The following is a 24,719-nucleotide window of genomic DNA, read 5'->3' as shown; positions in this document are numbered from 1 at the left end:
CCACTGTGCCACCCTAAAAGAACTGAAATTATATTGAGTATGAAAGCAGGAATTATTTTTTAAAATAATCTCTACTGTACACTCTGGTAATGGCACGACAAAGATGCGCACCTAAATGGCGTCCCATCCCATAACACACCGAACTCTCTCTACTTTCGCCCAGATCAACGTATTGGCTTTGACTGTGTGCATCATTATTGCACACCAACTTGTGTCTCATGTCCTCTCGACTACATCACCACATCAATGCCTTAGAAGACAAAATTCACGATTGGACCGTATTCCGCATCCAGTTCAAAACATTGTCGATTTCAAATGGAAGCAAACAATTAGACGATTTTTTTTTTTAAAATAAACTATGCGTCAAACCTAGTACTAAACTCACTTTTTTTTTTGTATTGCAACACATTGTCAGAATAGGATTTCAGGCTTTCGTCTAAACGGGGGAACAGGGGCGCTGCGCCCTCTTACTCTCAGCGTGCGCCCCCTTACCGACTCCGTGAAAACATCCCAGCAACACTACGTGACAATGTGTCTCAGGGTTTTTTCTAGAAAAATTTAGTATGAGGGCGCTCACCATGGCGAGGAAGCGAAGCGGGGGGGATGGTGCCGGTTGTCCCCCCCCGCCGTGCAAAGCCTTTGAAAAATGCTCCAATTGGACATTCTGAGGCTATCGGAGAGGGAAATTGTAACAAATTGTTTGCCAACATTGAAAAAGAAAGAAGTAATCATCTTCTGCCCCGGACAGTCTTTGGCTTTCTTCCGCTTCGTGCCGCGGGATGACATCTTTAAATGCCCAAGTGTCAACAAAAACAACTCGCGAACTACTTCTGTCAAAAGCTCCCACGCCGGTGGCTGAAAGGCCATTCAGTCTCGAGAAATCTCGCTCTACAAGTCAGCTGACCTTGTATGTAACCCATGTCAAATCTCGCGAGAGCAGCCGCGACAAGTAAACATGGCGCCTCAGTCTGGAAAACGCCAATTCGGATTGTTTTTGCACCGTCTGGCGGTGTATCTACTATGATTGGAATATTTTTGGAGCAATTATAACGTATTTGATGATCAGACACATTGTCACGTGGTGTTGCTGGGATGTTTTCACAGAGTCAGTAAGGGGGCGCACGCCGAGAGTAAGAGGGCGCAGCGCCCCTGCTCCCCTATTTAGACGAAAGCCTGTGTCTGATCAAATACGTTATAACTGCTCCAAAAATATTCCAATCATAGTAGATACACCGCCAGACGGTGCAAAAACAATCCGAATTGGCATTTTCCAGACTGAGGCGCCATGTTGTTTAGTTGTCGCGGCTGCTCTCGCGAGATTTGACATGGGTTACATACAAGGTCAGCTGACTTGTAGAGCGAGATTTCTCGAGACTGAATGGCCTTTCAGCCACCGGCGCGGGAGCTTTTGACAGAAGTAGTTCGCGAGTTGTTTTTGTTGACACTTGGGCATTTAAAGATGTCATCCCGCGGCACAAAGCGGAAGAAAGCCAAAGACTGTCCGGGGCAGAAGATGATTACTTCTTTCTTTTTCAATGTTGACAGACAATTTGTTACAATTTCCCTCTCAGATAGCCTCAGAATGTTCCATTGGAGCATTTTTCAAAAGGCTTTGCACAGCGGGGGGGGGACAACCGGCACCATCCCCCCCGCTTCGCTCCCTCATACTAAATTTTTCTAGAAAAAACCCTGGGATTTGGCCGTGAATATCAGACCTGCAGAGCCTACTTACTGGAAGCCAGAGCCTCAGTCTCAGTGGAGGGCACTTTGTAGATTCCACCCTTCTTGTAGACAAAGCTGCCCTCGATTACTTTGAAGTCCAGGTAACGCGTCACCTGCGTGATCAGCAGCATGCGCACGAGCTGACCTAAACACACAGACAAGATAATCAGAACCGCTCCGATTTTCATCTTATTAATAATCAATCAGTGGCACAGAGGTACTGATAAAAACAATCACTGGGATATTCATATGATCCTGTCTGAGTGAGCTGGCAGAAGTGCGACATTATAACTGATTGCTGGGCAACAGGATCAGCAGTGTTACTGAAGCTTGGCACGTGTGCGCGCACACAATTTCCAGATTATAACTCTTTAATTCCTTTGGCATTGAGGTTTTCCTACCATTTGCCATGAGGAACTTGGGGATGAGGTCCACATTCCAGTCACGACCTTTCCCCATCGACTCCGGAGGGGCACCGGGCAAGGCAAAGCGCTTGTACAGCTGAGAGAGGAAGGGAAGCACTTTATAAATCACTGCGATACATTAACATTAAACAAACCATGGGGGGGAAATAAATAAAATAGTGCACACTTGTGGGAAAAACAAGAAGGTGGAGTGATGCAGACAAAACACAAAATGGTTTAGTGTTACCACCCTGACGTTGACCGTTTTCCAATAACAGCATGTTCTGGTTTTATTCCTCATGCACCTCAGCAATATGTCAAAGAGAACAATGAATTTGTTTATATTTATTAATTAGTCACAATTCATGTTGTGGAACGTCAGACGAATTAATCATCATAGAAGCTATAAAAAAAAAAAAAAAAGGTCTCTCTCGACGGAGTCTACGGGAGGGTATTGTTTTCGGTGGGGGTCCTTTGTTAAAGGTCCCATGGCATGGTGGTTTGTTGATGCTTTAAACGGGCTCGTGGAGGTTTCCGAATGTTATATCCGCAGCCTTTCTCGAAATGAACCCTCGGCACGTAAATATAGCCTCCTGGGAGAAAGCCCCATTTCAGCACTTTTCCCAGTGCGTCGTTTTGCTAATGAGAAGCAGGAGGCGGGGAAGGGTAGAGGGTGGAGGCGGGCCATGGGGGAGGGGCTTGACCAAGCTGCGCGCACACATACTCGCTGCTATCAGCGCCTGTAGCCACGCTGCTAAGACAAAACCCCGTTCTCCCTCGGACTCCTTTCGTAAACTCAACGTGACACAGAGAACAGAGAGTGAGAGTGTTCGGAGTGGTAGTTTACGAACGTATAATACCCTAGGCTTGAACACGCACTCCATAACCAAAGAGGATAGAAGCAGCAACTAATCGCTTATCCAACAGAAGACATGCACTGCGGAGCAATAGTCAAACATAAGCTCATAAGTTACAGTCAATTTCCAGACTAAACTCAGTTTAACAGAGCATGCTGCATGCTCTTTAGTTTTGTAGCGCAGATTACCTGGCTAACTGCAGGAAGCGGTTAGCAGCACAGCTAATGTAGCCATTGCTAGGCTAACGCACCGATTTTAAAACACGGCAAAACGACCAGTTATACACTTACTTGTTCGGTGTTTGTGGCTGATGCGGCAGGGATGCTTGGCACGGACCCAGGCTTCAGTGACAGTTGATGTGCAAAACCTGCCCTGTACTGTCCCAAGTTGTGGAAACATTCCTCAGGAAAATGCTTCCGACAAACATACACCGTCTTAGGTAGACTCGACGGCGTATTATTGAAGTAAATAAAATTAAGCCACTGCGTCTTCAGGGGCTCTCCCGTCGGCAGTAAAAACAGACTCTTTTCTGTGTTGTCACATCCATGTACAGCGCAATTTCCATGTTTCGCTCGCTGAGGTGATGCCATGTTGTGTCCTCTATGGTCTCCTCACTACAACTGGGCGGGGCAATCCATACAGTGGGTGGGAATCCAGAGGGGGGGCGTGAGGATCATCTCCCTTGCTGACGTAGTAAAGGGAAGAGCTCATCAACGCGCCGTTTTGACGCGCCATTCTCAAATGTTGGGCATAGTTTGGTTTACACATTATGAAATTTCTAGCCACTGGGGTGACTTAAGAAGGTCAGAGGAACTCATTTTAACGTTAAAAAACCTCAGAAAGTGAAAATTTCATGCCATGGGACCTTTAATGCTATTACAGGAAAACGGCTGGACCAATCTTCATGAAACCTTCAGGATAGATAGGCAACGATCTCAAATAGAACCTCGAACATTTTGAGGGTCATCCAGTCAAGGTCACCAAAAAGGTCAATTTTTTTTTCCCACGATATCTTCCTTCATATTCATTCAGATGTGTTTTGATTGGCTGAGAGCAGTACGGCGTTTTAATGAGAATCAGAACCATGTTTATTGGCCAAGTATGTTCACACACAAGGTCAAAATCAAAGTCACCATTGGGTTTTTTTTTGTGATACATCTTCCTTCATATTCATCATAAGTGCTACCAGGCGAGGTTCGTTTTGCCTGGCAACACTTAAAGATCTCAGTTAATTTATTCCTCTGAAGACAGAAAAATGGAAATCGTACTGAATTTTCCTTCATAACAGAGACGCTCTCTGATAGCAGTAGGTTCCAAGAGTGAATGCGAAACACGACCTCATTCAATCTCTTGCCCTGCCTACTATTTCAACGAGAAAAATCAAATGACATTTAAGTGTCAGGCGGAAAAAAAAAAAAAAAAAGTCATTATTTTGAGACCATGCACATCACCACCAGGGACAAGCTAAGAAATGAAATCCAGCCAGTTCCTGGAACTCTGGGCTACTGATCAAGAGCTCAAATGTAGAACTAGGGATGGTGAAAACTAAAAAAAAAAAAAATAAAAAAATTAAAAAAAAAAAACTTGGCCGACCACCGAGCCTCATTAGCCGGTTAAAGTCGGTTAACCTACGAGTTTAAAATTCTAGAATTGGAATTATTACAGGGATGCAAACGGCACGCCTTTTGGCGGATGCCGCCCTCTCCACGGCTGAATCACGCAGATCCGACCTTCCTTTCCCAAGGGGGGGGGCGTTGGAGCGTCCGACCACAACTTCTTCAAAGCAAATTCTGCATATAAGCAAATGCCGCCACAATCCACGAAACACAGGAAGTACAAGCACGAGAAGAAAACAGCAAATCAGAAAGCTGCACACGCCCGCGCCGAAGCCACGCAAAATTTAATGTACAGTTTAATAAACTGATTGTGCAGCTTCCGCGCAAACGCGCACAGCCCCCCGATCCACTGCCCTCCTCCCACACCCCCCACGCCTCATGGACTGCAACGGCACCCGCCTATTTAGTAATTTTAATACAGAATCCACCTTGAAATTACAATCAGACACTCCAACGCCTCCCCCCCCCCCCCCAAAAAAAAAAAAAAGTTCTGCACGATTCAAAAAAAAAACCAAAAAAAACAACAAGTCAGCATCTGCGCCTTTAGTTTGTGTGGAGAGAGATGATCTGCAATAACATGCATTGTTGGCTACAGACCGAAAAATACTTTCAGAATGCACTGGCCAAGGCAGGACTAAACTCCATGTGCCTTCTAATAATAATTTAAAAAAAAAACAGAATAGTAATTTGCAAGCTAAAAAGCCTGTGTCTGCACTTTTCTTTCGCCGAGTGGCAGCTGGGCAGGACATGACTGAATAGGTGTTTCTGATTTGTCAGCCGTCTTTAACTGGGGCGGGACATGACTGAATGGGTGTTTCTGATTTGTCAGCTGTCGTCCTTACACCGTATGGCATGCCCCAAGCGTCTACAACACGGAATTCCAGGTTCTCCGCTCCAAAATCGGCAGCTTCAAAACGATTGATTTTTTTTTTTTTAAACCAACAACCAAAAAAAAAAAAATTAACCGGTTGACTTTGATTCGGTCAACCATCGGTCACACGGTCATCGGTTAACATCCCTATGTAGAACACTCAGGATAAAAGCACATGCCTGACGAATAAATGTACATACAAGTTGTCTAAAGCTTTTTGAACAGTTAAATGGACTTACATCCTCCAGAGGGGTGATGGAGGCGCTGTCTCCTCCGTAGTAAGAGTTCCTGTCCATGTGCAGGACCTTCTTTCCCTTCACAGACATGATCCCGGACAGGATGCATTCCTGTGAGAAACAGAAATCCCAGGTACAGCATGTTTACATACACAACCTCCTGTACACACAACAGCATATTCTATAAAAGCAGGGCTCTACCATTTCTCTACATCAGAAAAATTGAGAGGAGCTTAAACACACAAACAAACAAACAAACAAACAAACAAGCGACACCCCACGATGTCAGGGCTGCAATTTACAAAAGTGCAAAAATGGTGCGAGTTCTAAAAGGTCTTTATACACTGGATACAACATGAAACTGTGATGCGAAAGAGTGAAATTTCACAGTATGCACACAGTCTTCGGCAATTTTTTCAGCTTTCCGTGCTCGTTTCACACTGATCTCGTGCTGTGACTGTCAGTAGGATCTTGAGTGATTGATGGAGTTGTCTAGAACTGAAGACGACAATAATTATATACATGCTCAAGAACGAGAAAGTTTTGGGGATGCACATTGTTGGAACAGAGACGACAGCAAGGAGAGTTTCGTAATCTCATTCAAGAGCTGAAGCTGAGTGACGGCGATACACAGAAGCTCGCTGCTACATTCGTGGCTGTATAGCCGGCTGTCACCTACGTCACCATGAGATGTCCATTCCGCACAACATGACTGGTGGATGCCTTTGTTTGCGAAAGCTCAGAAAAAGAGGGAGAAAAAAAAAACAAAAAACCTTTTTTTGGTGTATGTTATTCACATTGTGCGAGAAAATACTCCACAAAATCAGTTAAAAAGAATTATATGACCAAAATTTGTCCAACAAGGTGATTAAAACCGTTACCATTTCAACTTTAATCCTTTCCTACAAAAAAAAAAAAAAATTACAATTGACTGCATCTTAAGACAGTTGCTATGACTGAGCATTTACAGATTTAAGAAATCACTAGTACAGATTAAGTTGAGTAATTAAAATGCAAGACTTAAACCCTGTGTCTGAAATAACCCTCATTCACTAATCCCTACTCACAATAGAGGGAATTACTATATAGAGGACTATATGGTGAGCTCATTGGTAAAATGAAAAGACACTTTGACAAGACTCTGCTGTGCTGTTATTTACGTCATTGTCGGACAGTTAAAACGTGCCAGATCAGTAGTCTGGTGGGTTTTCAAAATAAATACATACATGTTATTTACCAGCTGGGAGGTCCATATCGTGAAATACCGTGGCCGAGGTCATGGTATTTCACCATATAGACTGACCTTAAGCTGGTAAATAATATTTATTTTTTTCTTTACCAAATTCTAACAGAAAATGAGAACCGCCATTTTGAATCCTCATTCACAGCTGTAACGCAAATTGCTTCCTCCTCGGTATACAAGTGTACTTCAATGGCAGGAAAAAAAACAAACAAAAAAAACTACAGTTTGCCGCCTATGTAGTCCCCTATTTATATAAAATTGAGTCATTCAGGATTCAGCCATGTTTTTGCTCAGCGTTAGCAAGTTACAGGTTTTTAGCTTTCTCCTGCAATGTTTTCTTTTATTTCTTCTTCCTCAGGGTAGTAAAACTCGCTTTCACTGAAGACTGTCATTATCGCTATCCATGCTGTAAAATTAATGCTATTCTCCTGAGAAATGCTGGCAAAAATGTATAAGATTTTTGATAATCTTATAAATCTTAAAAAAAAAAAAAAGTTGACAAAAAATGCTACCATGTTCGTTGTGAACGCGCAAGCTGCCAAAGGTCCATAACCAGAGTCCGTAACTGGGGTCCATATCATAGGATACGGACCCGCTCGCCAGCCAATCAGAGCGCAGGATTTGATGGAAACTGGACCGCGAGAAAAATAGATGCATGTATTTTTGTGATAAATCCATATTATACTGAGCGCATTTCCCACATTAATAAATACAAAGTACTTTGCGTCTGCTGCATCTTTCAGTTCTTTTAAATCAAGGCTGAATACTTTCTTCTTTGCCGCTGCCTTTTAAATCAAACTTGAGGCTTTTGATTAATTCCTCGCTCAGCACTGTAACTTATTCTTGTATTTCATCTGTCTTATTCTATTTTAGCTTATTTTCTATTCTCTTACTATTTAATTGTACTTGAACATCTGTTTATAATACGTTTCTTCCTCCATCTGTTCATCCCAACACATTTTTTCCCCAGCATGACGGTATATATTGCTTGGTTAGTGACCATCGGCTGTACACTACTTTTCATGATGCATTGTGGGATACTTGGAGTGCACTATATAGGACGTAATAATTCTCACTATACATCTGGACAGCATTACAAAATGCCGAACTCACTATATAGCCCACTACATAGTGAGTAGTGAGCGATTTCAGACCCTTTAGGGAACTTGTCGAAAACTCTTAGCCCTTTAGACAAAAATGCCCCTAAAGAGACAAAATGATAGCATGTGTAAGGCAAAGCCAGTGGGAAAGAATACCAAAAGCAACATCCTTTTTCGAGGTGGCACAACATTACACCACCACTCCTCAAACACCTCTTTAATTGTTGAACAGGACCACAAGATCTCAAAAAAATAAAATCCCTCATAAAACAGCACGTGTTCGCCTGCCTCCTGAATCTGTAATGTGATTAACTCTAGTTATAGAGATCATGTGATGAAGCGGACTTTATACAGAGCGTGCTGTACGTCCCATCCGCACTAAACCAGGGCATACCTGCCCTGCTTGTTAACTTCATCCTGAGGTTGTTTTCCGATACACTGCTGGCATGAAAACAAAAGCCAGAGGATTCCTCTAAAAAGGAAGTGAGCCAAGCCACAGGTCTGAATGCAGCTCAGCTCTCAGAGCACTAAAAAAAAAAAAAAAAAAAAGTGTTCGAGACTAAATGAACATTGCTTCCTTTGCCAAAGTGGCTAAATTCAGTCTTTTCTAGATCGAGATGAAGGAAGAAACGCACTGCTGTGGTCCAGCAGAGAAAAGGCAGACTGAACTCCGCTGTGGAAGAGTAATGCATGTTGTTGGTTTCGTTCCCTACCAGAATATCCTCAGCCCCATCCCATGACTACAGGCCAACAACCACTCCCTAAAACAAACCACCAGCTTTCACTGCCGCAAGCCCTCACTACTAACCGCTTGCTCTTTTTTTCATGCTCTCAGTGCCTAGAAATGCAACGCAGCTATAATGAAAAAGCGCAAAAAAAAAAAAAAAGCGCCACTCACCATCTCTATGAGAAGCCTCGTGTGTACCGCCTGTCAAAAGCAACGAGCTCCGTTACACAGAATCAGAAAACCAAAGTCGGGGAATTTAAGAGAGTTTGAAATGTTTTTATTTTTAGATCTAACTGATAAAGGCCAAAGATGTGTGTGTGAAATTGTGTGAGCAGAGTTTTCACACAGCAAGATACATATACCGTAGCGCACCGTCATTTTTCAGATTAACAAATGATTCACAGCCTGCCCGATGGAGTGAAAGGTAAGCAAGCTGTAGACCTGCTCAACACTGAAAATTTTATTTACACAAAATCAACTGCTCAAATAAGGCACAATATTTAAGCTTTGTACAGGCTTAGCGAGCTGTGCAGCCGTGTTTTACACAGCCAATTCTTAAAAGGGAAAAAAAAAAAAAAAAAACCTCAGACATAAATCCCCAAATGCAAGCTATAAATTTTATACTAACCTGTGCTAACCAAAACTGTGTGAAATTATTTTGTACATTTCCGTGGACATGATCATCAACAGTCAGCAGTTTCCCGGGGCATGTGCTTTCCATATACGGAAGTTAAATCAAGAAAAAATAAATAAATAAAAATCAACTTTACCACCAAAAACGTAGCGTTCTTACTGGCCAGACTTTGAAAACGGGGCTTGAATGGAAGCAAAATACTATGAGTTTTGAGAGCGTTTCGCCAGCGAAGCTAGGCAGGTTTAGAATGAGGAGGTAATGTATTTGGGCCATTATTAAAAAATGTTCTGTTGCCGGTCCACCGGCCGGGTGAGTGCCGTTTGTGCGGTTGAAATTTTTTTTTTTTTACGCCGGTCTTTCGACATTTTTTTTTCGGGTTTGTAAATCTAAAATCAAACTTGACATTTACATTAGTGCTGTCAAAGTTAATGCGTTACCGCAATCTCAATTTAACGTGATTTATAAAAAAAATAGTACCGTTAACGCAAATTCTAATTTGGCCCTGCGAGTCACCCGTAGTTCCTGTTGAGGCTTGTCACGCGCTGCTTCAATAAGTGTGAGTGATGGAGAAAGGCATAGACAAACATAGACGCCGCCTTCTGCGTAGAATCATACGTCATCCTCGCCGCCATATTGGATGTGGCAAAGTGGAGATTCTTCAACCGTCTCTGGTATAGCGTCTAGACAGTAGCCGAGAATAAAGATGCCTCATTCATGTGCTGCGTTTAACTGTACCAACAGGTTTACCGTCCAAACGAGATCACATGGGATTACCTTTCACATGTGAGACTGGAAAAATACTTTTCAATACTGTTCCTTCAGTCTTCAGTTTCCTAGCTCATCTCATCAGTAGGTGTAGAGTTATAAGCAGTGAGAATTAGATAATACAGCGCCACACTATGATGAACGTTTTTATTTTTGTTATCTGTTTTTTTTCTTCTTTTATGGCAAATACTTCTCTTCAAAAGAAACTAATGCAGAGTAAAATAAAACTTTATTTTCACAGTGATATGCACTTTACTTTTCATCCCTTGGTTTTCTCATCTAATATGGAAGTTATGGATGTCAGTGGCTGTGACAAGACGTGTTGTGCTCTGCAATAAAAAAAACCAAAAAAACAAAACATTGGTACAAAGCAAGCCCATTCACTTTATGCTGATAAGAGAATTACAATGGTTTTTCATGTGACAAAAGTGTGCAATTAAATTGCGATTAATCGCGAGTTAACTATGACAGTCGCGACATTAATCATGATTAAATATTTTAATCGCTTGACAGCACTAATTTCCACATTCCCAGGGCTTTCCACTAAGACTCATACTAGCCAGCCATGACAAATAAGTAGCCAGCCGGGGGGAGTAAACACAAACTCCTGTGCACGCAGTTCCCAGGGTTAAATGTATTTTCCACAGACCATTTATTTATTCACTTGACTCAAATACAAAGTAAAATGGCAGTAAATCTTCTCTCTTTTCTTGCGTATTGCATCATGAGGCATTCCTGGCTTGTAAATCTCTTATTTTCGGTGCATGACACATTCATGCAACTGAGCATGCTATGAATTAACAACAACGGTCTGCAGTGGGGCTACACAATTACACACTCAGCCAACATTTCTCCATTTGTGTATGAAAATACACTCCAACGACTCAGTATGGTTTCATTTACAACCAACGGTGTCTTCTGATGCCAGCACGTAATTGAACGAGAGAAGACTGGTTTACCGGAGACAAAGTAAGCGTCATTTCTGCTTCTGTTCCCTCCGACGGCCCCGACACACTACTGCCTCCGCCGAGTGCGCGCGCACTCTGAACTGAATCAGCTCTGCGCATGCACCATGTGGCACCAAAAAAAAAAAAAAAATGGCAGCCACCATGAAGGAAGGAGATCCGGAGTTTTCAACATTTGCTTAAGTGTGAAATCGCAAAATGGTATTCTAGCGAACAACAAAATAAAGATTCAGAAAAACAAATCATTCAGTGATCATTTTAATAGTGTAATTTCATCCAAACTAGGCCTAACGCTCGATTTATAACTACAAAAATCCGTGTGTCAGACATTTTAAGTACCTTTGTAAAAGTTTTGCAAGTTTCAGTTGATTAAACTGTCATTTTATTAAATGTGTCTGCTTTTGTAATAAAAAAAAGTACTGAAAGAAAAAGCAAACAGCATTGCAATTTCATAAAAAAACCTCCAGACTGAAAATTTTTTTGCCCACCCGGTGGACAGGAAACGGATTTTTTTTTTTTTAAGGATGGCCTTGGATAAATATCTTCGAGTTTATCATAAAAGCATGATAAACATACTGACAGAAACTTTATACTTTACACTTTCCTATGTGCCTACTGCCAAATAACAGTTTTTAAATAACCTAAATTAGATGAAACATAAAACTTGTCACCTTCCTCATTCACACCGGACTCGGTGCGCTGAGAGCCCACTTCCTCATTCATAAAAGACTGTTCCCATGGTAACGGCATGATAATCATTTTCACTCTTTTGGTTTCGAGCGGTTTCTCTTCTGCCAAGATTCACATCTTAAATAGTACTTCCACAAGTTACCATTACTGAATTTTTTGTATTGCTTACAGTATTTACATTTCAAGTAACTACAGGAAAAAATTATTTCATTTGTAACTTAAATTTCACTTATTTTTCCACTCCTGTTTATTGCACTTAACAGAATCAAAATTATTCCGAACAACTTCTAATATATAATATATACCCGCCCCTTAAGTGTAGGAAGTTACACTCCCTACTTTCAGAAAAACACTCCCAACCTTCCCAATCCTGGCAAAGCCCCTGAACAAGAGGGATATTTGGTAAGATTTAGCACCATTGATTTTCTCATCCCGCACCTTCCACACATACCTCAACAACGGTAGGTTATTCCAGCAGTGTTTCCTTGGAAACAAAACAGGCGCCCAAAAAATTAAATAACTATGTAAGGTATTGTGTGGCACTTTATTTCTATTTAGTGGTAAGTGTTAATATCCAATTACTTAAGATCTATTACGCTACCGTTCAAAAGTTTGGGGTCACTTTGAAATGTCCTTATTTTTGAAAGAAAAGCACTGTTCTTTTCAATGAAGATCACTTTAAACTAATCAGAAATACACTCTATACATTGCTAATGTGGTAAATGACTATTCTAGCTGCAAATGTCTGGTTTTTGGTGCAATATCTCCATAGGTGTATAGAGGCCCATTTCCAGCAACTATCACTCCAGTGTTCTAATGGTACAATGTGTTTGCTCATTGCCTCAGAAGGCTAATGGATGATTAGAAAACCCTTGTACAATCATGTTAGCACAGCTGAAAACAGTTGAGCTCTTTAGAGAAGCTATAAAACTGGCCTTCCTTTGAGCAGATTGAGTTTCTGGAGCATCACATTTGTGGGGTCGATTAAATGCTCAAAATGGCCAGAAAAATGTCTTGACTATATTTTCTATTCGTTTTACAACTTATGGTGGTAAATAAAAGTGTGACTTTTCATGGAAAACACAAAATTGGCTTTTGAACGGTAGTGTACATAATACACCACTTAAGATGCAGCTCGAGATCAGGGTCACTGATTAGACACGCAACTTCTACTGCCGTTTTAAAACCGATGCTATATCTGAGTCACGTTCCCCCCCCAAAAGCATTAGAAAGTGAACCCATCCGAGTGTACATGCATTTAATAAAGTATTCAGATACAGCCCTTTTACAATCAGAGAGCTTAAATACACACACACACGTCTTAAATCTTCAGTGGAACACTTGGCTGATTTTTTTTTCTAATTTTTTAAAAATAATATTTTTCAAATTATCTGTAATTGTGTCAAGTTAATTCCTGTTCGCTTGTTAACAGCTATAAACCGGCTTAATTTTTCCTTTCTTGAAGTTAATTTAAAAAAAAGCTGATAAACAAAAAATAAATAATTACAGCTTTAACTCTGACTCATAGAAAGCACTAATATGGGAGACTCTTTCCAAAAGTGCGAAATAAAAAAGAGCATGTAGGGAACTATCAACAATTATTCTATCCACGTTCACTGGATGAGCAATCGCATGCTCCGAGTGGCTACTCTACTACTAGGATATCAGCTCATATACCGCGAGGAGAGAAAAACAAAATGGCAGAGCATGTTGCTGAACCAACCGAGGATGAAAAAAAAAAACCCTCAAAAACAAAATCCCAAAATATGGAATCAAAGTATTTGATGGTAAGAATGTCTATTTTTCAAGAACAATAACATTTTTCACAAACTGCGCCCATCATTTTGCCAGTTTGTTTACATTCTTCATCTTTAAAATTTGATTTTTTTTAAAGTTTTTATTTATTGAATTAATTTTAAAAAAAGCTGTTTCTCAAAATCCAATGAATGTGGATATAATAAAACAACCATCCCTACTCACTCATATCGCACATGGCTGAAAGCCGACTCAGTGCTATGCTCCTCGTCGGCTATCAGCTCATGTACGACTCGATTTTGTGGAATAACTGTTAGACACTTAAAACAACTTTCCATCCAATCAGAATCAAGAACTCAGAAAACTGCAATTAAGCATAATTATTGACCTATATAAAAAGTTGAATAGTAAGAATTAGAGCCATGTTAGAAATCATTTAACTAAAGACAGACACTGTCTAAAGGCCAAGCTAACAAATGTTGGATGAACTACAAATTCCATAATAAATCAACTTCTGGCACCATCACCGTCCTCGACCTGGATATGTCCAGCGTACAAGGAGAGAAAAGGTTACTCAAGAGAAATCCTCCTGCAGTGGTGCACTTGGTGTAATACTGAAGTTCTGGACGAGTTAAATGTTAACAGAAGTCCCGCAAAAATCAGCTGACTGCATGCAATACACGCCTGGCTTTTCAGTCACATGAAAAAAGTGTTGTCGTCTCAGCTAAACTGACATTTTGACTCCTTTTTGATGGCGCTGGCTGCCTGCTGAGACTCAGATATTTGTCCGTCAGTCGGCTCCAAATGTCAGCATGCTGTCACCAATTCTGCCACGGCTTGCTGCTTCAGAAAGTGCTGTCTCCCTCCTCTGTTCATTCTGTTTTCTTCTTGGACAGTGCAACACTTGCTCAGACTTTTTTTTCCCAGTGATGACTCAGTTCATCCCACTCCCTCAAGTTACAGACAACTGGCACTCTGTATTGGACTATGACGTGAGAAACGAGTGCTTCCATGCTATTCATTTAGAGGACAGACAAGCGGCAATCAGTGCAGTTTGAGTTCCGTGAAGGAGAAAGAAAGACAAAAAAGCAGACAAACTACAATAAGGCTTTTGGCAAGCACAAAATGCTTTGGGGCGGGGGAGTAGTACAAAATGCCTCTTTAATTAGGTGACTTAACTTAGTAAGATGTACTGAACTCTACTAAAAATTCTATAAATTCATGTGATTGTCGGTTGACGTTTGTGCATCACAATTTTTCTTTTGCAGAACTAACTACACGTTACACTTTCATTTCCTTGCCGTTACATGGCCATGCATATTTCTGAATAGTACAGAGAATATAATACAGCGCACCTACAGCAAACACTTCACACCCAATTCCCAACTTCCTCTTTCGTTGTGCTGCACTCTGCAAAGCCAGGCTGGCATTTAAAGGTTTCCTGAAACAACTCCGGGTTGTCACTCGCACATCCAGATCCACAACAGCACCACTGGAACATGCAATCAACCAGCAAGGCTGTGTTTGCTTGATTACACCAGCATCCTAAGATTTTTCCTGCTGTTATTAAACCAGTCTCTTACTCGATGGATCAACATCAACCATGATATTACGTTGTGCTCCTGTGCATGAAATAAAACCTAGCGATTTCTTTCAAGGTTTAATATTAATAATAAAAAAAAACTGGAAAAAGGAAAAAAAAAATATCAACTCGATCTAAAAGAAAAGACAGATTTTATAAGAATCAATTTCATGCACAATGACACTGCAGAAATCTGATCCTAAGCATGATGCAAAGGGTTTAAAATGCTGGATCAGCATCAGATCAGACGTGATGCGTTTCACAATTGGATCCAATGATGTAATCGTGATGTTGACAATACAACGTGTCCTATCTTGCACACAAACACTATTTGCTGAATAAGCTCAGAGGGTATGAAGCCAGAAGAGCATTACAGCCTGGAAACACTTTAAAGTGCACATCACGGGTAAATTCAGGAGCAAGATCGATGTAATTCTATTTTATATTAAACTTTGGTCAAATATCTGTCACATTTTGTGCAGTTTTTTTACCTTGCGCAATGCCAGAAAAATTCAGTTGGAATCAAGCCATTCGAGGCGACTTCGTCTGCCTCTGAAAAAACTTGCCATTTGGATTTACCGGCAGACACTGATTTTCGTGACGTCGCGTGTGGGACGCCTCCTTCTGAATCCTACGCCAGCGCTGGTTTGTTTATGAGAAAACGACCTGGTGGTTTTCTGCAAACTTCAACGTTATCACGTAATTATTAAAATGGTTAACAGATGTATCGTAGGAGGGTGTAGCAACACCAATCTTGATGGGATTAGTACTCGTCGTTTTCCAAAAGACCGGACAATGAGAGAGAAATGGGAGCGCTTCGTGCGAGGCACCCGGAAAAACTGGCTACATGCTACAGCATTATTTGCGGTGCTCACTTCACAAGGCCCAATGACTGAGAACTATTTGCAGTGGGAAATGGGCTTCGTGAGGCAACTTGATCTGAAAAAAGACGCAGTTCCATCTGTCAGAATGCCTAAAGCAACACCGTCTCCATCTGTGTCAGCGTCACCAAAGGAGCCAGCCGTGTTCTTCTCCCCTGACAGAAGGCGAAGTGCCGCATCCACTGAGGCCCTCGAAGCCGAGGACCAAGCAGAGCCGAGAAAAAGACCAAGAAAATTGGCAATTCACGAGTTGACTGCTGCCAGGGTAAGAAATAATTCCGACATCTCATTGTATTCTTCATCCAACGGTGAAGTAACATTGGGCTCAGGTGACAATTCCATTTTTCAATGCAAAATCGCTCGCTGCTAAACTTTGTCTACACAGGCTGTGCACTGAAACCGTGCAAGCTCTCGCAGCCTGCTGGCAGATCCGCAGGTGACGTCACAAATCTGGCTCCAGACTCTCTTGGGATTTTTCCAGCCAGACGCGTTTTATTTTTTTCTGCTGTAGACAGATGGCCTTGTGCAAAATTACCCTTCTGGATGAGTGTGTAAAGGGACATACTTTCATATTTAAAAAAAAAAAAAAAACCACACAGAAATTGGTCCAGGATATGCACTTTAAAGACTGGCATGTGTGTGTAGTAGTTTGCCTCGCATCATTCATACTATTCCGTCAATAAGACCTTGTGATAGGGCTGGGCGATAAAATGATAACGATACGTATCGCGATAGACATACTTGATATCAATAGAAAATGCGTTCGATAGAACGTTTCGATAGAATGTTGTTGTTTTTTTTTTTCCAAGAAACAAGCGTTAGCCAGAGCCCTCTCTGGTTTAGGTCCGCTTTCAATCAACTGTTGCTGCGAAGCAAGCTTGGTTGCATGAGCAAAGGCACTCGTCCTCTGGTGCCTAGCAACGCATAGGGAGTGACACGCTGATAGCCAATCATGTAACAGTATCGCGTCTGGTTGCGCCATCTCGTTGTCTCATGGCCGTGTTTATTTTTTTTCCAGAAACAGCGTGGCCAAGAAAAGAAAGATGAGTGCCGGAATGAGCGAGGAACTTGTGGATAAAGTCAGTAAGGTCAGATGTTACAGGTGTAAAGTCTTAAGTCTACCTCAGTTTTACTTTAATTTCTTCTATGTTTACAAAACACTATTTTTATTTTATTAAACCTTCAATGAAAATATACTTGAATAGTTTAAGAATAGTCTAAGTCTACCTCAGTTTCACTCAATTTCTTTTATGTTTATAAAGCACTGCATATTTTTATTTATGTTTTTAAATGTTATTCACCAGAGGGTGAATTTTTTTTGCACTAAACTTGCAGTAAAAATTTAAAAATATGACAGTCCTTCTCACATAGCAGGTTTTGCCATGTTTACATTTAACACTCTGCTCATGTTTTTATAACACTTGAGTTTTTTAAGCACTTTATTATTGATAATTGCTCAGTTTTTGTTGTGATCGTAACATTGAACATGCGTGTTGACATTCCTTGCTTATTGGCTGTCAGAGGAAGTTTAAAATAAATGTTTGAATTTAGTATCGTTCCCTCCTGGTCCTTATTTTAAATAGGTCATAAAATGTTTCAATAATTATCGATATCGACCAATATGAAACACTTTTATATCGTGATACAGATTTCAGCCATATCGCCCAGCCCTACCTTGTGATATAATCTACTGCAGGAGTTTCACTGCTGAGCTATCGATCGATAGGAGCCATCTGCACACAAAGATCGGATATCAGAAACCGATAAAACGAGGGATCAGAGCATCTCTAGTGAAATATCCTCCACTGCAGATCACGAGGGCAGCAGGTAACGTCGTCTGTCTGGAGCTTCACATGAAGGGAAGTTTCTTCGGGGTTCTCTGGTTTCCCTCTCACCTACCAAAAACATCTTGGGAGGTGAACCGACTACTCGGAACGCATGTGTGCCTGGTGTAATTGATTCCCACCTCATACCCAGTATCCCCAGAATAAACTCCAGATCCTCCACCACCCTGATCTGACTGAAGATGGATGATGATTCTCTCTCTCACTACATTCAGTCTAAATAAGGAAGTTTCATAACCCAAGTTACACCTGGACAAGTTAGGGGAAAAAAAAAAAAGTTATATGAAACCGGAAATGAGGTTTCTGTAATTTAAATTCTGACGTGTACACACACACCTCTGTGGACTATTGTTAAACATGACTAGAGTCCAGATGAATTGTGTGAGGAGTTAATCTATAATAAATGAGTGCAGCTGTTTATTGCTTACAAACGTTTAACAACTAATTATCTTTCGCTCCAAGCACTGCTTTTCACATAAACTATTAAAAGTGGGAAAACAACCATCTCAAACAAAAGCCAATATTAAATACATTTTTAAAAAAGTGGAGGTAAAAAGGCTAGCTAATGTAGCTAACTAAGCTAATGAACACCAACAGACTGCAAACGTCACATCCGCGAGCTACTTTTTTTTTCCGCTTCGAAAGCTAATAAACATCTAATTACAAAATTTTGTCGTTCTTAAATTTTTTTTTTTACAGCTAAAAGTTGTACAGCTCGCTGTCCAGTTAGCTCGGAGAGTGATTACAAGCTAACAAGCAGCTAGCAAGACTTAACTAGCCATCGAGCTAATTAACGAACAGAGTGGAGTTATCGATTCAATTTCAACGTTTACATGGAAAAGTCTAATAATATAACACGACCAGCAACTTATTACTGCCGGAAAGTGGAAAAAAACTAAATCAGCTAATCGAGGAGAAGAGGGGGAAAAAAAAAAAGCTAACCGTTTGGCGCTACTTAGCAAGGCGATGTCAGAGAAACAAACCGATTACTCATAGACGAGGGCGGAATCCGAAATGGCTCTTTATTAGAAATGTAGTGCACTATAAAATCATACCCAACCTATATACTATATAGTGCACTAAAATAGTGAGCATGCAACTATTTGGAATTATAATAAAGCTAGCTAGCTAGCTAACTAGCCAGCTAAGCACTCCAGCTAGCTGATCAAGTCAGGGCTTAGCCTCTCGTTATATACAATACAAATTCAGAAAATGGGTTAGCTTTTATCAATACAAGTCTATACCGTAAGTCCAGTTCCCAAAACGATAACGTCGTATTCTTCATTCATTTTGCTTAGCGAGTTTTAATCCCCTTTTCCTGTGCGTCGGGCCTGAAGAAGAAAATGGAGCTCAGCAGCAAAGCTGGAAATGAAAGAAAGGGTGGGACGTTAAACAGGCTGGATGAACCGGGTGGGAGGGACATGTGCATATGTGGGCGGGGTATATGCGTGTGGGAGGGGCTGATTATTTTTTTTTCGTGCCGAAACACAGAGAGAAAGGACAATATTATCAATCAATTATTATTAAACACATCCATGTGGTATTCTCAACTTTGATTGGTCAGACGACAATTTTAAAAAGATTTAGATTTCTGTAACAGTGATTCCTACCAATAAGTTCTGCATGTTAGCGCCGCTAGTGTAGTGGTATCATGCAAGATTCCCATTCTTGCGACCCGGGTTCGATTCCCGGGCGGCGCATTAGTTTTCCTCTCATCATTAAAATCATAAAATCGGTGAAACTTAGCTCTTTCTGGAATTTGGTCATCTCATTTCATTATCTCTAGCCGCTTTATCTTGTTCTGCAGGCAAGCTGGAGCCTATCCCAGCTGACTACGGGCGAAAGGCGGGGTACACCCTGGACAAGTCGCCAGGTCATCACAGGGCTGACACATAGACACACAACCATTCACATTCACACCTACGGTCAATTTAGAGTCACCAGTTAACCTAACCTGCATGTCTTTGGACTGTGGGGGAAACCGGAGCACCCGGAGGAAACCCACGCGGACACGGGGAGAACATGCAAACTCCACACAGAAAGGCCCTCATCGGCCACGGGGCTCGAACCCGGACCTTCTTGCTGTGAGGCGACAGCGCTAACTACACCACCGTGCCGCCCTTCTGTAATAACTATTTAAAAAAAAAATAGTCCATTCTGTGGCCGGGGAAGTTATTTAATTTGATAGGCTTCCCGAGCAAATAATGTGTGTGAAATCGCTCGCTTTGCGCAGTCAAACAGACAGGAAGTCCATGTGTGTGCATGCGCAGGTTTACCTTTGAGCGTGCGCTGACAGTTCCATCATTCTGTCGCTAAACGAACAGCTGATCACACTGAGGTGCTCGCTGACCGCCGATATTTACTAGTTTGGTCCTGCGTTTCCTTTCCTTTGTATATAACATAACGTCTTTTCTTCTCGCTTTCAGTTACTGTAATCGGTCTTCTACGTTTCATTCACACACTCATGTCCTCCATTTTTCTCTCCGGTTTCAAATTTGTATCCCACAATGCCGTGCATGAACGGGGAAAGACCACCACATGATGCATGATGTAGTATCTTGAATTGGGTCATGGTGAAGCAGGAAAAAATAGAGGAGAATTTAGGGCCACGTGGAGATAAATTCATTAATTGTTCTATTTTAAAAAAAACTAATAAAATTGGAAGTTTGTGATTTGAATTCAGTTGCTTTCGGTCCACTAAAGAAAAATAACTGGGTGTCGTGGAAAATTATTTTTATGACCTACACTTGAAAAAATCTGAAAGGCAGTACAGCTTTAATACACAAATACATACACTGTGCTGCTCTCCACCTTATATAATCCAAGTTGGATGTTTATATTAATGTACATTTCCAGTACTTTGTCATTTTTGTAGTATTTCACAGGGACGTGTATGGCAGACGCTCCACACACACCACGGATTGAAAACAATGGCTAGTTGTTTCTATAAGGTGATGTTTGCTGAAAATTCTTGGAAGGAGTCTCCAGTATCAGTCATGGGTAAAACTGGAAATGTAAGTTTCCTGACTTCCTGGGCTTTATGGTAAAATGGCAAGCTGTATTATATATATATATATATATATATATATATATATATATATATATATATATAAAACATAGACACGAGTGCTTTACTGGGAAAATTTTTCATACGAAATACATCACAGATCTGAATGACATATTTCAATAATATTGGCTGGCATTGACTGGTATATCAGATATATTCTATTCAGCTAGCATGAGATTGAATGAGTCGAAGACGAGTTCACTATCATGCTAGCTGAATGGCATACACTATATTGCCAAAAGTATTCACTCACCTGCCTTGACTCACATATGAGCTTAAGTGACATCCCATTCCTAATCCATAGGGTTCAATATGATGTCGGTCCACCCTTTGCAGCTAGAACAGCTTCAACTCTTCTGGGAAGGCTGTCCACAAGGTTTAGGAGTGTGTTTATCGGAATTTTTGACCATTCTTCCAGAAGCGCATTTGTGAGGTCACACACTGATGTTGGACGAGAAGGCCTGGCTCTCAGTCTCTGCTCTAATTCATCCCAAAGGTGTTCTATCGGGTTGAGGTCAGGACTCTGTGCAGGCCAGTCAAGTTCATCCACACCAGACACTGTCATCCATGCCTTTATGGACCTTGCTTTGTGCACTGGTGCACAGTCATGTTGGAAGAGGAAGGGGCCAGCTCCAAACTGTAAAAATAGGCTGCATGCCTAAGTGCTTGATTTTATACGCCTGTGGTCATGGAAGTGATTGGAACACCTGATTCCGATAATTTGGATGGGTGAGCAAATACTTTTGGCAATATAGTGTATATCTGATATACCACGTAAAAAGCCAGACAAGATTATTATTATATATACACACTCTCGTCATATCAGCATTCTCAAAAGCCAACGCTAGCTTACCTGCAAGTTGGCGTTGTTAGCGCAGCAGTGAAGTCACCTACAGCCAGTGTAGCATTCATCAGTAGCACAGGCTAACGACCGAGACTCTTCTTCCACGCACACTCACCACAGCATTTTCCACTCAGACTTAAGTATTCATTTTCCTATGTAATTTACTGAGTTACTTTTGAAATCAACATCCACAGCTACACACAACGGAATGATCTGGCAGCCAAAATTATCTCAAAATCTTCTGCTTTTAACAAAGCAAACTTGACAGCCATGTTTGTTTACAAAATGTCACAGTCTCTCGCTAGCGTGGAAGTTTTACATCTTCGACATGTCTCTTTTCCAGTTTTTCGATGTCCATTGATATGTTTTTCTCTTGTAAATATGTATGAAGAATATCTAATGAAGTTTTGGTAGCCTTTCGGGTGTTCAGTGCGTCTTTAGTTTGAGTTTTCAGTTTTTTATTTTGTGCTTAAACCTAGCACTGGATTAGCCTCGTCTTCTCTCTTTCCTGGCCACAAAGAAATGATTGTGCGCATGCGCACCAGAAAAGTTTTGTCATTGGATCTTCGCATGCACTCTGATGTGTGACGTTGTGTTGTCTCGACAACATGCAATATGATAACAATATTGCACGCTCATTCTCTATTGAGGAGAGTGACGTAATACATGGAGGATAAGCGATATGATCACAATATTGCATGCCATCAATAAACCCACTGGAAGAGAATAGAATACATGTTTTTATTCCATGGAAGAAGTGGCCCGTATGTATAATAATTCCCAATATTTCACTCCGATGACGTCACTCACAGTGTTTTCCCGCTGACTAGACGCGCGTTGTCAAAATGGCGAACCGGTTCAAAATTAAAATCTTTTTGATTTATAATATAAAGAACATTACACGGTGGCATGAAGATATGAAGTTTATCTTTTCATGTTGAAAAATATATCATTCGTTCGCTTCACTCACTCATGAAATATGCATTCACCGCTCAAAGATAAACTTCATATCTTCGTGATAAATTTCATATCTTCATGCAGTCATGCATGGATAAAAAGTATGGTGTGCCATTCTTTAACAGATAACAATTGTTAGTGTCGGCAAATTGCTGTGGAATAAGTGTAATAAAACACTTTCTAGCATTAGTGTTGCAGGACTTGAGATCGATCTTGGTCTCAAGATCACTTTGTGAAGGGCCCAGTCTCGTCTCAGCATTGACCACATTTTTACTCAGTCATGTCTCGGTCTTAGAGAACTTGGGATTGAATTTCAAGATTGATCAAGATCAAAACTGCAGGGATATCACTAAAGTGCTTCTCATCTCATCTCATCTCATCTCATATCATCTCTAGCCGCTTTATCCTGTTCTACAGGGTCGCAGGCAAGCTGGAGCCTATCCCAGCTGACTACGGGCGAAAGGCGGGGTTCACCCTGGACAAGTCGCCAGATCATCACAGGGCTGACACATAGACACAGACAACCATTCACACTCACATTCACACCTACGGTCAATTTAGAGTCACCAGTTAACCTAACCTGCATGTCTTTGGACTGTGGGGGAAACCGGAGCAGCCGGAGGAAACCCACGCGGACACGGGGAGAACATGCAAACTCCGCACAGAAAGGCCCTCGCCGGCCCCGGGGCTCGAACCCGGACCTTCTTGCTGTGAGGCGACAGTGCTAACCATAAAGTGCTTCTGCCTTTTCTAATTTATTTGTTAACATCAGTACTGTGACTGGCTATAAAACTGCCTGCTTCAAATACAACCATTAATATTGCATTGATACACTCTGGTCTTGGTCATGATTGGTTTAGATGGTCTTGACTACAACATTACATGACATGTTACGTATGGCAACATCACACCACCCTGTTGGTGGTTATTTTCCTATAACTGAAGACCTCGCTGTTTTTTATTCCTTTCTTTACATTTGCCAGTACATTTTTTAATGAGGTTTTAGAAGACTCCAGTTTATTCATGAACATTCTTTCGGTGCATTGTTGAAGCCTTAAAGTGCATATTCTGGACCAATTTTGTTTTTTTTTTATATGAAAGAATGTCCCTTTACACACTCATCCAGAAGGGTAATTTTGCACAAGGCTATATGTCTACAGCAGAAAGAAAAAAAATAAAACACGTCTGGAAAAATCCCAAGGGAGTCTGGAGCCAGATTCGTGACGTTACCTGCAGAAGCGCCAGCAGGCTGCGCAAGCTTTGCACGGTTTCAGTGCACAGCCTGTGTAGACCAAGCGCTCCCATTTCTCTCTCATTGTCCGGTCTTTTGGGAAACGATGAGTACTAATCCCATCAAGATTGGTGTTGCTACACCCTCCTACAATACATCTGTTAACCATTTTAATAATTACACGATAACGTTGAAGAAATTTGCAGAAAACCACCAGGTCGTTTTCTCATAAACAAACCAGCGCCAACGTAGGATTCAGAAGGAGGCGTCCCGCACACAACGTCACGAAAATCAATGTTTGCCAGGAAATCCAAATGCCAAGGTTTTTCAGAGGCGGACCAATTCGCCTCAAATGGCTTGATTTCAACTGAATTTTTCTGGTATTGCGCAAGGTAAAAAAAATTGCACAAAATGCAAAACGTGACAGATATTTGACCAAAGTTTAATATAAAATAGGAGAATTACACTGATCTTGCTCCTGAATTTACCCGTGATATGCACTTTAATGATTTCGTTTTTAGGGTCAAAAATATAAATATTGTACTGAGACATGTATGAGTTTTCTAAAAAAAAAAATTTATATTATTGCCAAAGTACACTTTCATACAGTTTGCCACCTACAGCCATACTATGATAATTAGATCCTATAGAACGTATCTCATGCATCAGATCTTTAGTGTTTATAATCTGATTTAATTTGCACAGGTATTGCTTTACAGTAACCTGTA

General features: G+C 41.1%; 1 protein-coding gene and 1 non-coding gene across 2 annotated transcripts in view; one reads left to right on the top strand and one right to left on the bottom strand.

The window, feature by feature from the left end:
- gdi2 (GDP dissociation inhibitor 2) overlaps nucleotides 1-19,273 on the bottom strand; it is a 35,354-nt gene extending 16,081 nt beyond the window's left edge. Inside the window, exons 1-4 of the mRNA XM_060903322.1 lie at nucleotides 19,137-19,273; nucleotides 5,710-5,817; nucleotides 2,124-2,223; nucleotides 1,733-1,867 (exon numbers count right to left, since the gene is read on the bottom strand). Of these exons, the coding sequence (XP_060759305.1) occupies nucleotides 1,733-1,867; nucleotides 2,124-2,223; nucleotides 5,710-5,817; nucleotides 19,137-19,181 (388 nt within the window). The 5' untranslated portion in view covers nucleotides 19,182-19,273. The remainder of the gene's footprint in view (nucleotides 1-1,732; nucleotides 1,868-2,123; nucleotides 2,224-5,709; nucleotides 5,818-19,136) is intronic.
- A 248-nt stretch (nucleotides 19,274-19,521) lies between these two features.
- Nucleotides 19,522-19,592, top strand: trnag-ccc (transfer RNA glycine (anticodon CCC)). Its single transcript has one exon. It is a non-coding gene; the product is annotated as a tRNA-Gly (tRNA).
- Nucleotides 19,593-24,719: the final 5,127 nt, after the last annotated feature.

This window comes from Neoarius graeffei, chromosome 21 (assembly GCF_027579695.1).
Source record: "Neoarius graeffei isolate fNeoGra1 chromosome 21, fNeoGra1.pri, whole genome shotgun sequence".
Lineage (NCBI taxonomy): Eukaryota > Metazoa > Chordata > Actinopteri > Siluriformes > Ariidae > Neoarius > Neoarius graeffei.
The sequence above is the reverse complement of the archived record's forward strand: the minus strand, read 5'-3'. Positions and strand labels throughout refer to the sequence as shown.